The 17,321-nt window shown below is 43.9% G+C and overlaps 1 protein-coding gene across 2 annotated transcripts in view; it reads right to left on the reverse strand.

Moving 5' to 3' along the window:
- Positions 1–17,321, reverse strand: part of LOC143769699 (disintegrin and metalloproteinase domain-containing protein 9-like) — a 74,084-nt gene that overhangs the window by 10,669 nt on the left and 46,094 nt on the right. For both annotated transcript variants that reach the window (XR_013214465.1, XM_077258484.1), the window contains exons 12-20: positions 16,755–16,926; positions 16,048–16,137; positions 13,281–13,470; positions 11,838–11,943; positions 10,910–11,084; positions 8,884–8,964; positions 7,620–7,725; positions 4,533–4,659; positions 3,566–3,668 (exon numbers count right to left, since the gene is read on the reverse strand). Coding sequence is in view for 1 of the 2 variants with exons in the window: in XM_077258484.1 (XP_077114599.1) it covers positions 3,566–3,668; positions 4,533–4,659; positions 7,620–7,725; positions 8,884–8,964; positions 10,910–11,084; positions 11,838–11,943; positions 13,281–13,470; positions 16,048–16,137; positions 16,755–16,926 (1,150 nt within the window). In the remaining variant the exon portion in view is untranslated. The remainder of the gene's footprint in view (positions 1–3,565; positions 3,669–4,532; positions 4,660–7,619; positions 7,726–8,883; positions 8,965–10,909; positions 11,085–11,837; positions 11,944–13,280; positions 13,471–16,047; positions 16,138–16,754; positions 16,927–17,321) is intronic.

Raw genomic sequence — 17,321 nt, forward strand, 5'->3', positions numbered from 1 at the left:
CTTGTGGTGGACAACTTGAGGTTGTCACAGGAGAAGGCTCAGCGTTTTGCCAACCGCCGCCGCGGTGTGGGCCCCCGACTTCGTGTTGGGGATTTGGTTTGGTTGTCTTCTCGGTATGTCCCTCTGAAGGTTTCCTCTCCTAAGTTTAAGCCTCGCTTTATTGGTCCTTATAAAATTTTGGAAGTTCTTAACCCGGTTTCTTTTCGTTTGGACCTTCCGGTGTCGTTTGCCATTCACAACGTGTTCCATAGGTCTTTGTTGCGGCGGTACGTTGTGCCTGTGGTTCCTGCTGTTGAGCCTCCTGCTCCGGTGTTGGTTGAGGGTGAGTTGGAGTACGTGGTAGAGAAGATCTTGGATTCTCGTCTCTCTAGATGGAGGCTTCAGTATTTGGTCAAATGGAAGGGCTATGGTCAGGAGGATAATTCCTGGGTGGCCGCCTCTGATGTTCATGCGGCCGATTTGGTTCGTGCCTTCCACGCTGCTCATCCTGGTCGCCCTGGTGGTCTTGGTGAGGGTTCGGTGACCCCTCCTTAAAGGGGGGGTACTGTTGTGAACTATACTTCTTGGCTCCCTCTTGTGGTCACTAGTGATTTGGCACTTGGATTGTCTTTTACCAGGTTGGTTCTCACCTGCTTCGTTAGGCCTGGGGTGTTGCTATTTAAACTTCCTGGATTCTCAGTCCAGTGCCTGGCATCGTTGTAATCAGTTCATTTCTGTTTGCTCCTGTCTTCAGGTCCTGGTTCCTTGCAAGATAAGCTAAGTCCTGCTTCCTTATTTTTGATCATTTGCATTGTTTATATTTTTGTCCAGCTTGTACAAAATGTGATTCCTGATATCGCTGGAAGCTCTAGGGGGCTGATATTCTCCCCCCACACCGTTAGTCGGTTTGGGGGTTCTTGGATATTCAGCGTGGATATTTTGCAGGGTTTTTGCTGACCATATAAGTCATCTTACTATATTCTGCTATTAGTCAGTGGGCCTCTCTTTGCTAAAATCTAGTTCATTCTTACGTTTGTCTTTTCTTCTTACCTCACTGTTATTATTTGTTGGGGGCTTGTATTACTTTGGGGTCTTTTCTCTGGAGGCAAGAGAGGTCTTATTTTCCCTTATAGGGTTAGTTAGTTCTCCGGCTTGCGCGAGACGTCTAGGATCAACGTAGGCACGTTCCCCGGCTACTGTTAGTGTTTGTGCTAGGATCAGGTATATGGTCAGCCTAGTTACCACGTCCCTATGAGCTGGTATTTATGTTTGCAGACTTTGCTGTAATCTCTGAGATCCTTTGCCATTGGGATCATAACACTGCCCACCCTGTCTATCTGATCTAATACTGGAGATACCAGGGGTCTGAGGTAAGAAGAGGCTGCTCACACTGCTGTCCACCCTGTCTATCTTGTCTAATACTGGAGATACCAGGGGTCTGAGGTAAGAGACTGCTCTCACTGCTGTCCACCCTGTCTATCTGGTCTAATACTGGGGATACCAGGGGTCTGAGGTAAGAAGAGGCTGCTCACACTGCTGTCCACCATGTCTATCTGATCTAATACTATATATACCAGGGGTGCTGAGGTAAGAAGAGACTGCTCTCACTGCTGTCCACCCTGTCTATCTGGTCTAATACTGGAGATACCAGGGGTCTGAGGTAAGAAGAGGCTGCTCACACTGCTGTCCACCCTGTCTATCTGATCTAATACTATATATACCAGGGGTGCTGAGGTAAGAAGAGGCTGCTCACACTGCTGTCCAGCATGTTTTTCTAATTTAATTGTGGAGACACCAAATATGCTGATGCAAGAAGAGGCTGCTCACACTGCTGCCCACCCTGTCTATCTGATCTAATACTGGAGATACCAGGGGTCTGAGGTAAGAAGAGGCTGCTCACACTGCTGTCCACCCTGTGTATCTGGTCTAATACTGGAGATACCAGGGGTCTGAGGTAAGAAGAGGCTGCTCACACTGCTGTCCACCCTGTCTATCTGGTCTAATACTGGAGATACCAGGGGTCTGAGGTAAGAAGAGGCTGCTCACACTGCTGCCTACCCTGTCTATCTGATCTAATACTGGAGATACCAGGGGTCTGAGGTAAGAAGAGGCTGCTCACACTGCTGTCCAGCATGTTTTTCTAATTTAATTGTGGAGACACCAAATATGCTGATGCAAGAAGAGGCTGCTCACACTGCTGTCCACCCTGTCTATCTGATCTAATACTGGAGATACCAGAGGTTCTGAGGTAAGAAGAGGCTGCTCACACTGCTGTCCACCCTGTCTATCTTGTCTAATACTGGAGATACCAGGGGTCTGAGGTAGGAAGAGGCTGCTCACACTGCTGTCCAACCTGTCTATCTGGTCTAATACTGGAGATACCAGGGGTCTGAGGTAAGAAGAGGCTGCTCACACTGCTGTCCACCCTGTCTATCTGATCTAATACTATATATACCAGGGGTGCTGAGGTAAGAAGAGGCTGCTCACACTGCTGTCCAGCATGTTTTTCTAATTTAATTGTGGAGACACCAAATATGCTGATGCAAGAAGAGGCTGCTCACACTGCTGTCCACCCTGTCTATCTGATCTAATACTGGAGATACCAGAGGTTCTGAGGTAAGAAGGGGTGCTGAGGTAAAGTCGGAGGTCTAGCTATATCCCCCAGTGTGACACGGTGAGTGGTTATAAGGATGGAATTTAAGAAGTGTTAGCTAGGTTGATACAGGTGGAGTGAATCATCCTATCCAACATAGGGCTTCGTAGCAGGTGAAAAACGGAGTCTACAGTATCTGTATTCTTGTGAAAGGCCTGGCACAAGGCGGGTGGAGTGAAGCGTCCATGGTGGGTGAAGGTCAAAGTCTACCTGCGTGGTTGAAAAAGGTTTGTGAAGAGCAGTCCTCGGCAGGTGGAGAGTAAAGTTTCTCTTCATGCTAATTGTAAGATCTGGTGGATGGGAGCAAGTACTGTTCCCATATGATAGTAAGAATGGGGAAATTGAAAGAGAAATCTGAGAGTTTATCCTGGAGAACTGGACATGAACCACATCCAAACCAAAAGATTGTTAAAGGGGGCTTGCCTGCCCAGTATCGTTGAAACCAGACTATTCAAATTTTATCTTTCTCCATGAGAACCAATATGGCTATATGCCTCATACTGAATATTAATAATCAACTTTATGTGGACCATCTGTTGTGGGCTGTATCCATCTCCCTACACTACTCATTTAATTAAACTCTCCACCTTGAAATTTATGGCTAGTGTCGCTGCATGATCCCTCTGCAGAATGGTTGCCACCAAACTCCTCGCCTACCCATTATCCTGCCATGTTACACAATGTTGACTGACTCTAATACACATTTACTATACCTAAAAAAGACTGAGATGATGATATAACAGGTCAAACATTATGTTAAAAAAAACTAATTGGTTTCACAAGTTTCACTTTGTTAATAAATATTACCTCCATTGTCTAACGTAAAATCCTAGATCATTCCTTTCATTATTTCATACATTTACTGAAACATAGTATGCCTGAATCTCACGTATAACACGTCTATAAATATAAGTACCATTGGGGCATAGTTACCTGGTTCCTCGGCACGTTGCTGGCAGCGTTACGATTGTCGTAGGCGTTCTGGTTGCGATTGGCATAAGTGTTTTGTGCTTGTCTTGTCTGTTTATTTCCACCTCTATGTAGAAAAGAAGGTTTCAGTAAGGTTGAATTAATGTAACACTGATACATGCTCATAAAAGGGGTACAGAGTAGGTAAAGGGCTCATCCCCTGCAAGGCACAGAGAAAAGGGTTTGGCAGCCAGTAAGGTATTGAACCATCCCAATATTAGATCAGTAAGGCCTAACACTTGGCAAAAAACTGGGGCTGTGGTCACAATTTAGTTTTTTTTTAAACGACATTCAGCTCATTCTTGAGTCATGACAAAATGATGGATAAACAATCTGTAGGCAGATCAATCTTGTGCAAGCCTGGATAGGTCCACCAGGGTCTTCTCCGCTGTTATCTTGATAGTAATAAGCCATCAGGTTGCTGGTCTTCCTCTTTGGCTTGTTCCTCTACAGTATTCTGCCGACCATGATGTCTTTCTCATTTTTTTTTAAATTGATTGCCATAAATATTATACAGGTGAGGATCTGAGTCTCGATACCTCAGCAGACCAGCTGTTTACCCCTTCCCAACAATTCACATGTACATCACATATCATGTGCTCCTGAGCCCACATCATTCCTTCCTCTATGTGCAGCAATGACCGCTGGCTCCACTTGCTGTACTTTAACCTCTTAGACAGGGGCTGTAGAATCTAAGTGGTTAGACAGGGGCCACCTCTGTCACTCCTTCATCCCTTTACCCGGCAATGCGATCAATAAGTTATGATAATCTATCATGGCAAACAATAATCCAGTGATTGCCTCTATCTTCATTCAGTTTGTACTTCTATGAAAGCATCGAAGAAGATGGCCCCATTGAAAGATGTGCTGTGGGGCATTAGGACTGTCATGTTCACTCCTGGATATAGCGATGTTAGGTTACTACAAATACCTGTTTCTTCTCTTTCGGCAAAACCTCCTTCTAATTGCGTCTCTCTTTATAAACATGACAATTAAGAGGATGAGGATTGGCAGAACCAGCAAGAAGAATATAAGCAGTCCATCACGTAAGGAGGTGTCTGGGAATACATAAGAAATTAAATCATCAGATGACTACGAGTAAGGTTCTGTCCACATTTGATTAAGTCATTTCTTTTATTCTGTTGCGTCATAGGAGCTGAAAAATGAAATCAAAGTACTGGATTTATCATATGCTGGACACCAATAGTGCCTGATAATCTCCATCGATGTCATCCATAGGAGCAGAAAAAAAGTCCAGCACATTGAGCTATTTCTTTTTTATAAATATGATGGAATCTGATCTACAACAAAGATATGAACACAGTCTACATCTCAGAGGTGAACACAGTCTACCCCACAGATGTGAACACAGCATATACAACAAACGTGAACACAGCTCACACCATACAGTGAACAAGCCAAAACCACAGATGTGAACACAGCCAACACCACACGTGAACACAGCCTACACCACACCGCATATGTGAACACAGCCTAAATCATAGATGTGAACACAGCAGCGCTCCACAGATGTAAACAGTCTACAGAACAGATATGAATATAGCATACACCATAGATGTAAATGCAGCCTACACCACACATGTGAACACAGCCTACACCATATATGTGAACACAACCTAAATCATAGATGTGAACACAGCATACTCCACAGATGTAAACACAGTCTACAGAACAGATATGATCATAGCATAAAACACATATGTAAATGCAGCCTACACAACAGATGTGAACACAGCCTACTCAACAAAGGTGAACACAGCTCACACAATAGATATGAACAAGCCAAAACCCCAGATGTGAACACAGTCAACACCACACATGTGAACAAGCCAACATCATAGATGTGAATCCAGCCTACACCACTTATGTGAACACAGCCTTCACCAGAGATGTGAACACAGCCTACACCAGAGATGTGAACACAGCCTGCACCATAGATGTGAACACAGTCTGCACCATAGATGTGAACACAGTCTGCACCATAGATGTGAACACAGCCTGCACCATAGATGTACAGTCTGCACCATAGATGTGAACACAGCCTACTCCACAGATGTGAACACAGTCTGCACCATAGATGTGAACACAGTCTGCACCATAGATGTGAACACAGTCTGCACCATAGATGTGAACACAGCCTGCACCATAGATGTGAACACAGTCTGCACCATAGATGTGAACACAGTCTGCACCATAGATGTGAACACAGCCTGCACCATAGATGTGAGCACAGCCCACTCCACAGATGTGAACACAGCCTACATCACATATGTGAGCACAGCCTACACTACAGATCTGAACAGCTTGTACCACAGATGTGAACACAGACTACTACACAGAAGTCAATGCTGCCTAAGTGGGGAACACAAAAGGCAGTTTTAATGATGTCTCTTCGGTTGCAGAGATAAATAATAATTCCTCCTATCTTACTATTTTACTATCCCGGCAATAGTCAAAGTGCTCCTTGTAAAATTGCAAGTCTCAGTTTGTTAACAATAGTGTATACTATAGAAACTGCTGAGATCTGTGATGGTAGATTAGGGAGATGTCAACAGGTTGCCTGCACCTGGTGGTATGCAGAATTATTAGTTACAGGATGACTGTTATTTAGGCTAGGTTCACATTGCGTTAATGGGTGTCCGCTAGCGGACTCCGTTACATGGCGCAATTGTCGCAATTAACGCTATGTAACGGGTCCGTTAGCGCACCCATTGTCCGCAATGTGCTAACGGGTCGCTAACGCATCGCTGACGCATGCCATTTTTGCCATGCGCTAGCGATGTCCCGTTATTTTCCAACGGACCTCGAACGCTGCTTGCAGCGTCCGAGGTCCGTTCCTCGCTAGCGCAGATCGGGCATCTGTGCTAGCGGGATCGCCAAACGCGATCCCTTTTGGGACATTGCGTTAGCGAAATCCGCTAGCGTATGCGCTAAACGGATTGCCCTAACGCAATGTGAACCTAGCCTTAGACCTCATTCAGATGTCAGTGATTTTACTAATAAGCAAAAAACTGAATGAGTTTCAACAGCGTTTTGGACCAGATTTTCAGCAGTGTTTGGTCACTGTGTCAATTTTTACCATAAGTGATTCAGCATCTTTTCTCATATGCAAAAAAAAATCTGATGGAGGATTCTCAAGCTTCAGTCAGTGAAACACTGACAGCACTAGGATGACTTCCGAGTGCTGTCCGATTTTTTTCATGTACCCAGTTGCATTGGCAAGTTTGATCGATGACTTATATCTCTATAAGTATTTGTGAGGATCAGTCCACAAGAATACACGGACACGTGAACAGTCCCGTAGACTATCATAGGTAACGATAGAACTTGTAAGTGAAAAGCTGATGTCGCCTTCAGTCTGTGGACAATAAGGCCAAGTTCACACAAATGTGTAAATTCTCTGTGACTGCTATTTACGTACAGCTCCGTAGGGTTGCCCGGGTCATGGATAAGACTAGTGCATGCTGAATGCATATTGGTCCGTGTGCTGTCTGTGTGCGGTCTATTGAGCCAATCTATTGCTTACCAAGAAGAGTGTAGCCTATTGTAACACCAAGCATCTAAATTTTGCCAGAAATATCTGGTACAAAGATAGCCAATGAATGGTTGTTGCAAACCTAGGAGAGTCAGTCTTAAAATACACCAGATTTATCAAACATCATAAACTTTTTGACAGTGAGGGTGATCAATGACAGGCTGCCATGAGAGGTGGTGAGTTCTCCTTCAATGGAAGTCTACAATCAGAGGCTGGACAGACATCTGTCTGAGATAGTTTAGTGAATCCTGCATTGAGCAGGGGGTTGGACACGATGAGCCTGGAGGTCCTTTCCAACTCTAACATTCTATGATTTACCGGTAACCACTATGATAAATCTAAGATCTAAATTCTAAGATTGTCCTGTCTAAATTTATACGAATTAGACAATGTTGATAAATTTGCCCCAAATTAATCCAGTACATGTGCATTAGCAGGTCCATAAGGCAATTTCTTACTTACCAATGTGGGTGGGTCCACTGTCAATGCTACCGCCATAACCTGCTCTGTCACAGCTCGGCGGGGCCCAGCCATCGTTGCAGTGACAGTTCCCATTGTTGTTACACACCTGAAATTAAAGAAGAAGGCGATTTGATCAAACCAGTCGGGATATTCAGAAAACATGCACCACCGAAAGACTGATCTGGATGTCTGAGTCTGGCCAAGGCTACACATGACTACATAGTCTTACATCATTCATGACAACTCCTCCAAAATGTCTGGGAGCGATCAGCTAAAAAGGAGACCTCTGACAATTCTGGAAGCTTAAGCAAAATATCTTAGGTGGCACCAGAACCTCCTGGAAAGCAGAACTCTTAGAACAATTCTTCTGTGAAAGGGGCAAGAAAGAGGCGGAAGCTGAATAAGGGGACGGATGTGGGAAGAAGTTTCCATACTGAGTCCTCTCGGAATGGTTGGCTTGGAGGTTGGCAAGTGTGTCCTTGAAGCCTTACAGACATAGTGCAGCCAAGGTCTAGTTTGGGATCTGAATTTTTTTTGTGGTTTGTGCTGGATGTTGAATTCTGGAAGCTCGGTCTGAGGTATGAAATTATTTTGTGGTCTTGGCCAGTTGTCTGAATGTTATGAAGGTTTCTGGTGTATTTTTTGGATGTTTTTTGGTGGTTTGATTTGTGGTCCTGCATTAATTATGGCCTGAATCTAAAATCCGAATTAATTAAGGGTGTGATAAAAGGGCTGCATTCACGACAAACTTACTCTAAGACATTAAGTTTGGGGCATGACCTGTATATATGAGCGGGGTATGTATTGCTACTGTTCTGAAGTCTGAAAACACAATGGGATCTGGTCTAGGGTCTGTAGTCATCTTGTGATCTAGTCTGCATTGTGAAATTATATTGGGGTTACACGCACATCCATGTTTCACAATCTAAGTATGGACCGTGATGTGCGGACTGGCCCCGGACTCCTTACCTAAACTCAACACGCTCATGTTTGCCTTTGAGGCTAACAAGCTCAAGTTAGGAGACCTATGGCTAGTCTGTGCATCCTGGTCAGTTCTTGAACCGCAAAACAAGGAAGTGTGAAACTGGCCTCAAAGAGCTTGAAAGGGGTTGGATCCTAGGATTCTCGGGAACCTCAGGGTGTCATAAACAGATTTTTATGGCAAGTGGAGGTCTTGGGGTACTATCAATTGGGGTTTAATCAATTTGCAAACCGAATTTCATGGGAATGTTCATCGGATTTCCAAATGGAACAAATCACTCACCCCATGGTCGTTACATTTTCCTTTGATATCGCAGGTGAATCCTAAAGCAGAGGCGTTCTGACATGCATAGTTTACGCAGGCCTGAGAAGAATCACAAGGAGTCACTGTAGAATAGTACTGCTGTACAAGTTACACAACATTTTCACTAGTCAGGGCTTTACAAGTCTTAAATGTGCAAGCCTTGTTTTTTGTTATTTCTAATGTGTATTTCAATTATGTTGGAACCCCAAAAGCAGTCCTAAGTTCCCGATGTGTTCCTCTATGGAGCGGTGTCTGAGCATCACCTCTTCACTCACACAAGGGACGGCCATTCTCAGGATGGTAAAAATCCCCAGCCGTCATACATTTATCATCCTGGGAACGGTAAAATTAATCTTTAATAAAAAATTCAGGTCTAAACATTTACAGTTATCCTGATTATAGGGCCTGAAGGTTGAGAATTAAAAGGAGTTGTCCTGTGAAAAGCAGTTATCGCCTATCCACAGCAGAGTTGATAACTTGCCGATCAGTTCAGGTCTGACTGCTATGACCGGCACCAATCGGCAGAACAGCGAACTTTTATCACCCTAAGAAGGGAGCGGCAGTGTCCATGTTAGACCACCGCTCTATTCATTTCCTATGGGGCTGCCGAGCGCTGCATATAGAGAATGAATGGAGCACCATTCGGCGTCTGACCTGCTGCTGCATGCTGTAATGGGGATAAAAATTCCCAGTCATGCAGATTGGTTCGAGTCCCAGAAAATGGACCCCCCGAATATCAATTATGGCGATTTCACATTACGTTCAGGTACCCGTTCGTTGGTCCTGTTGGGGCTCAAGTCCGAACCCCACCACAAATCGGGATTCAGATGTATGCGCTCACAGGGCCATAGACTATAATTGTGCGAATATGCACTCTGATGTGCATCATTTTTGGGCGTATATGTCTATTGGAGGCAGACGCAGCAGACTGCGTATTCACTGGAAAATGATGCACATCAGAGGGCAAGTTCGCTCTGTCAGCACCATTATATACTATGACCCTGTTGGCGCATAAGTCCAAATCCCACTTTGCGGGAGGTTCGGACATAAGCCCCTATAGGGCCAATGAACAGGTGCCTAAACACAATGAGAAAGCACCCTTAGGTACCACCTGTGTTGTGATAGATGATAACTTGTTTGCACTGGACAACCACTTTTAAAGAATGCCAAAAAAAGAATTCCTCCGTCAAGCACCAGTTCCTCAGGCCCTACATTAGAGATAACATAGTTCATCCGTTTTTGCTTGGAGTATTCCTTTCCAAAGAATCTGTCAGTAACATCAAACCCCTACTAAACCATTGGTACCTTTATATTTTTAATCTGTTGCTGCATTCTAGAGAAATCAGAGTTTTAATTGAAATGGAAATGAGCTGTTAAGTGCTTTGGGTGTGACAGAGCACTTTCCAAGCCACTGCCTCTTGAAGTTGTTTCCCTGCCCAGCCCCTGCCTCATTAGCTTGATTGATAGCTCCCTGTCTGTGTGATGTCAAGTGACAGGCAAGGAAAATGCAGATTTCTCAGGAATGCAGCAGCAACTGGAAGATATAAAAGGTGTCTATGGGTTCATCTTCCAATTTGTGGTTTGGGCTGGCTGATCTTACTGACAGATTCTCTTTAAGAACTGTATATTAAAAGTATATTTACCACATATGACGTTTCACTCATCTACACGATAGGTTACAGGGTATTCCAGTAGGTAGAAGTTAGCAGCTATCCACAGCATATGTGATAAATCCTAGATCAGTGGTCTGGGACCAGCCATGTCACCATAATGGGGCACCTATCTTTGTTAGAATGGAGCATCAATGTCAATTGGACTGAGGTTGACGGGCAAAGAACAGCACCAGCCCCATTGGCCTTGAATTGATGTGCGGCCATTGCTATATACAATCTGTGAGCACAGTGAGGACCAATGTGGTCCAATATCAGACATATGTCACCAATCCCATGTCATTCTGGTGGACCCCCCTTGCATCATACATTAACGTCGTCACATTAGGACTGACCTTTCCTTCTGCACACGGTGATCCCTGGTGAACAAGTCCGGGATCCGGCACATCGGGGCCCAGGTTATAGTCTACACTGATACAATCCTGCCCATTGAGGTTGGTAATAATTATACTACTGTTCAGTATTGTCTGAGGCGTCCCTGTGCACTGTAATTTACCGCACAGGCTGTTACTGCATGAAAAGAAAAAGGACAAGTATAGCATAAATCTTGTGTTAAAAAAAAAAGATAAACAAAGGGTCCGTTGACTTGCATCGGCAGGTTTGATCCGCAAAAGTAGAACCTGTGAACAGTTTATTTTTTTACTTTTGTGGTCAATCGTTTCCGGGAAAAAATAAATGGATATATGAAAAGACACAATCATTGTAATGGGTCAGTGATTTATATATGAAAAAAAAACTACCTAGAAAACTAGTGTGGGAATAATGTGGAATTATTGGACCAGTGACTGACGTCCTACAAGGTGCAGGTGTGACTGGCTCTGTGTGTAGCTTTGTGTGTGGATGGACGGGTGCAGGAGCCCTAGTCAGGTCTGTATTGGGACAGAAAAGATGATGCCGTTCTCCATAGGGGTGGAATGGATCCTAAGGGGGGAGAGGGAGCAGCAGAGGGCCCCAAAACCTACCACTTACATGCAGTATTTCTGTCTGTATATCTAGGGTCTAAGATGTAACATTTCTCCTTGTGGAGAGTGACAAGCCCAGCCTGGCATGTCAGAGTGAGGAGACTTATAAGCCATGTACGCTCCTCTGGGAAATTAAATATGTAAATTGTCTCTTCAGAGAGGAAGACAACTAGAACTCTAGCGCCACCTATTGGAAGCACCGATCCTAACAGTCAATGTCGACTCTTTAACGAGCCTTGCCCCTCCAGCTATGAATGGTGGGATTATGATTTTTCGGTAACTATCAGTATGAGTTACTTACGCTGTTGAACATTTTTGGGGTATTCCTGACACGACTCCACAGTTCCCGTATTGATCTCCAATAATGTTTTTCGTTTCATAGCAGACATTGGCAGCTTGCTTTACACCTTTGTGAGGTAACAACAAGGAAACACAGTTATCGCCATGAAGGTACTACTCTAAAGGGGGTTTACCACCGAAGACTAAACTCCTCAAATTCATTAGATTGATGTTGTATGAATCCATCAACATCAACGGATTCGGCCAACAGTACAGGGTGGGCCATGCATATGGATACACCTGGTTGGGCCTTGTATATGGATATGCCTAAATAAAATGGAAATGGTTGGTGATATCAACTTCCTGTTTGTGGCACATTAGTATATGGGAGGGGGAAAACTTTTCAAGATGGGTACTGACCATGGCGGCCATTTTGAAGTCGGCCATTTTGGATGCAACTTTATAAATGGCCCACCCACCCAGGTGTATCCATATAAATAGCTCACCCTGTATAATGTGTATGGGGGCCTCCCAACTGTCCCCTGATAGATGATGTTGAGGAGATAAGGATCCGGCATGTTCGATTTTAAACTGGTCCTTTTGTTCTCCGGAGATAAGCCGCCCCCCATCAGTGGCTCTCTCATACAAAACGCAGGAGATTGGCAGAGCGAGCAGTTCTGTGCATGCGATAGTCTGGGGAGGTAGCTAAATGGTTAGCTTTCTAAGGAGTGTGTGGGGCTTTAGGCTAGCCATACTCTTTAGATCCTTGTAGGCCAATTTCTGACGTCTCTATACACATGTACTCTCAGGTCGGTTGAGCATTCATATGTTTTGTATGAGGCGAGGAGAGCAAGACATGGCCAGACACTTGTTGTGGTAAATTTTCCCCCCTAAGAATGAAAGTATGAGTTGTGTTTATCTTTTTCATGACACGCTGATTTTTTGCTTTTGAGATTTCGGTTTTTCCTCCCCTTCTTCCAAGAGCCACAACTTTTTGGCTATGACAACTCATCAGCACCCCGCGATGGCATCATGGAAGGCGATGAGAGTCGGTGCACTTGCACACCGTTAATTGTGTCATTTAAATGCTGCTCTCGGTGACTGACAGTGGCATTTATATGGTAAACAGCAGTGATCGGAGCTCGCTCTAGTTGCTGTTGTTACAGGAAGATTTGGGCTGGCCCCTATACACATTTGATGATTGGCCAATACCAGTGATATCAATAAGCTTGGCTAACTGTAATATGTTCCTACTTGAAGAATAGCGGTACCCTGCTCCTCTCCCATCAGACTAGGGCTGCTTGACTATTTTCTTTCTTTGGGACAGACCGCACAAAGGTGGTAACATCCCTACTTGGAAAGGTGATTGAACATGATAAACATTTGAGGGTCCCAATAATGATTGCGCCTCCAATGTGGATATAAACCCAATAAACATAATCACTAATGAGAAATCATTGATTACCTGGACCCAGCAGTGCCTGGCACTGATCGTCATAGCTCTGACACACCCCGCTATAGCAGTAAGAGTTGTTGCAGGGGTAACCATCCATTATATACACGTCAACAGGACACAGGGCATAGGATCCATTGCAGTACTCGGGCAGGTCACACATGTTAGCCTTAGCTCGGCAAAGTATTCCCCCGACCTTAAACTGAAGTATGAAGAAAAATCAGTACTCATTTGTTCAACGAGCAATATACTACAGGAGTCACTACAGGATCAAGAGCAGCATGTCCCTACAAGACAACTGGTTGTATCAAGACCGACATCACTCTACAGGAAAGCTGGTTGTATCAAGACTCGCATGTCCCTACACTAAAGTGTGATGTATCAAAACCAGCATGTCTCTACACTAAAATGTGTCATATCAAGATCGACATGTCTCTACACTAAAGTGTGTTGTATCAAGACCGGAATGTCTCTTCACTAAAGTGAGTTGTATCAAGATCGACATGTATCTACACTAAAGTGTGTCATATCAAGATCGACATGTATCTACACTAAAGTGTGTTGTATCAAGACCGGAATGTCTCTACACTGAAGTGTGTTGTATCAAGACCGGCATGTCTCTACACTAAAGTGTGTCATATCAAGATCGACATGTATCTACACTAAAGTGTGTCATATCAAGATCGACATGTATCTACACTAAAGTGTGTCATATCAAGATCGACATGTCTCTACACTAAAGTGTGTCGTATCAAGACCGGAATGTCTCTACACTAAAGTGAGTTGTATCAAGACCGGCATGTCTCTTCACTAAAGTGTGTTGTATCAAAACCAGCATGTCTCTACACTAAAGTGTGTTGTATCAAAACCAGCATGTCTCTACACTAAAGTGTGTTGTATCAAAACCAGCATGTCTCTACACTAAAGTATGTTGTATCAAGACCGGCATGTCTCTACACTAAAGTGTGTTGTATCAAGACCGGCATGTCTCTACACTAAAGTGTGTTGTATCAAGACCGGCATGTCTCTACACTAAAGTGTGTTGTATCAAGACCGCCATGTCTCTACACTAAAGTGTGATGTATCAAAACCGGCATGTCTCTACACTAAAGTGTGTTGTATCAAGACCGGCATGTCTCTACACTAAAGTGTGATGTATCAAAACCGGCATGTCTCTACACTAAAGTGTGCTGTATCAAAACCAGCATGTCTCTACACTAAAGTGTGATGTATCAAAACCGGCATGTCTCTACACTAAAGTGTGATGTATCAAAACCGGCATGTCTCTACACTAAAGTGTGTTGTATCAAGACCGGCATGTCTCTACACTAAAGTGTGATGTATCAAAACCGGCATGTCTCTACACTAAAGTGTGCTGTATCAAAACCAGCATGTCTCTACACTAAAGTGTGTTGTATCAAGACCGGCATGTCTCTACACTAAAGTGTGTTGTATCAAGACCGGCATGTCTCTACACTAAAGTGTGTTGTATCAAGACCGGCATGTCTCTACACTAAAGTGTGTTGTATCAAGACCGGCATGTCTCTACACTAAAGTGTGCTGTATCAAAACCAGCATGTCTCTACACTAAAGTGTGTTGTATCAAGACCGGCATGTCTCTACACTAAAGTGTGTTGTATCAAGACCGGCATGTCTCTACACTAAAGTGTGTTGTATCAAGACCGGCATGTCTCTACACTAAAGTGTGTTGCATCATGACCGGCATGTCTCTACACTAAAGTGTGTTGCATCATGACCGGCATGTCTCTACATGAAAGCGAGTTGTATCAAGACTGGCATGTCTCTATAGGAAAGCGGGTTGTATCAAGAACGGCATGTAGAGATGATCAAAAAGATTTGCAAGACCCTGGTCCAGCGGCCACTTTGGTAGTCTGTGTTTACCAGGCCAGAGCCATAACAACCTCCTCCCCGGCACCTCTTCTGATTAGTGTGCCTGGTGTAACATCACTATTACGGCATAATGGTCGCATGATGTCACATCAGTCCTGCTAATCAGAAGAGGCGCCAAGGATTCCAGAAGGTAATAGGAGGCTCACAGGGCTTTGGTCCAGCAGCCACAGATCAGAGCCACTGTCCAATGGTCGTCTAATCTTTTTGATCATCTCTACCGGTCCAGGAGTGGCAGAAACAGTTTGTGTTATGTTTTTTACTTAATTATTAATAGTGATGAGCAAGTGTACTCGTTGCTTGGGTTTTCCCGAGCACACTCAGGGGTCCTCCGAGTATTATGACTGCTCGGAGATTACGTTTTCATCGCGGCAGCTGAATGATTTACAGCTACTAGCTAGCCTGAGTACATGTGGGGATCCCCTAGCAACCAGGCAACCCCCACATGTACTCAGCCTGGCTAGTAGCTGTAAATCATTCAGCTGCTGCGATGAAACTAAATCTCCAAACACTAACAAATACTCGGAGGACACCCGAGCGTGCTCGAGAAAACCCAAGCAACGAGTATACTCGCTCATCACTAGTTATTAACTATATAAGATACAATATGTCTTTTATTCTGGATTGGCAAATTATGCTGCAGACCTGAGGGTAATCCGCAGTAAAATCTGCACAATTTGGCTTTATTGCAGATTCTGACACCCTTATTGAACACAATACAACCATAATATACACAAATATATAATCATGTAAAAATGAGATAATAACCGTTCTTGAGAAGATTTCTAATAACAAGTAGATTGCAACGTTGCTTGTTCTTTGCAATTTTATTCATTTAAAATGGGAAAAGTTGAAATAAGGATATTTTTACCTTGCAATTCTCACAACATAATCCCTGTGCACACTGTGATCCACTGGTTAGCCTGCAGGTGGCAGCATTGCAACATGGGTTTTTGCATTCCTACAATAAAGCAGAGAAAAGTTGAAAAGTTGCACGTTTTGTAGAAATTGCGCACATCCGCTACAGAGATCCCTGGCCCTGATGGCAGGGAATTAATGTTTTTTTATTTTATTGAGAAGGGTTTCCTCTTGGTAATTGCATGTATTCATGTTATATTTGAAATTGGCACCATATAAAACCCAGTGTAGAATACGTATTAGGAAAGATCCTCTAGGACCACTGCCTCTTAGAATAAAGGGGATGCAGCCCTGACTACCCCCTGCACAGCAGCAGCGCCCCCAGCAAGCTGGCTCTGCCAGGAACAGCAACAAGCCCCATTTACTTGAATAGAGCTGTGAAAGGAAAGACATTAAAGGTGCTGCAGCACAGGAGCTGCAGCTCCTTCATTGTCACAATCAGTGGCAGTGGTTCTAGAGGTCTGATATCTGCCAATCATAAAGTGATGATATATCCTACTTATTCTGGTGAATAGGCAATGATTTTATAAAAAATAAAGCAGATAAACGCGACCGTCCACCGCCAATATTAAATGTGACTGTATATTTTTAAAGTACAGCCACCCTATAGTATGTAAAAATAATAAATAAATATAAAAAAAATATAAAAATGTATATTACCGTTGAGGATCCGCAGTCACACTCTTCTCCGCGCTCGACCACATTGTTGCCACACACTGGTATACTGAGGACCTCGTTTGGATCTGGCGGGTTTTTCAGACAAGTCCCTTTGCCCCTCAGGATTAGTGCTTCAAAGTCATTGGCACTGCAGGTACTAAACGTCTGTGCATTACTGAGAACGATTCAATGTCAGGAGAAAAATCGATAAATCAGCTGGATTAAAATCCATCTCCAAACCAATTTTGCATGATTTACTTCTGAAAAGGTTTTTTTATAAGGATGCGGCCGAAGCGGCCAAAATTTGTGTTGAGGCGCAGTTCAGAATTTGCTGATGACAGCCGGTAACAAACACTTTCGGTGTTAATGGCTGCCAATTATGATGCGGAACGACAATTCGCGACTACGCAGCCATTGAGAAAAAGTTCTTTGAGCTGCTGTCATTTGTAAATGGCGCTCAATAATCTTAGGCTGCGAACACAGCTAAAGGCCACAATCACACATCCGCTGACATCACATAAAACCTAAAATCACACCATCGTATTAAAAATTGTTCCATTTTCATCCAAG

The sequence above is a fragment of the Ranitomeya variabilis genome, chromosome 4 (genome assembly GCF_051348905.1).
Source record: "Ranitomeya variabilis isolate aRanVar5 chromosome 4, aRanVar5.hap1, whole genome shotgun sequence".
NCBI lineage: Eukaryota > Metazoa > Chordata > Amphibia > Anura > Dendrobatidae > Ranitomeya > Ranitomeya variabilis.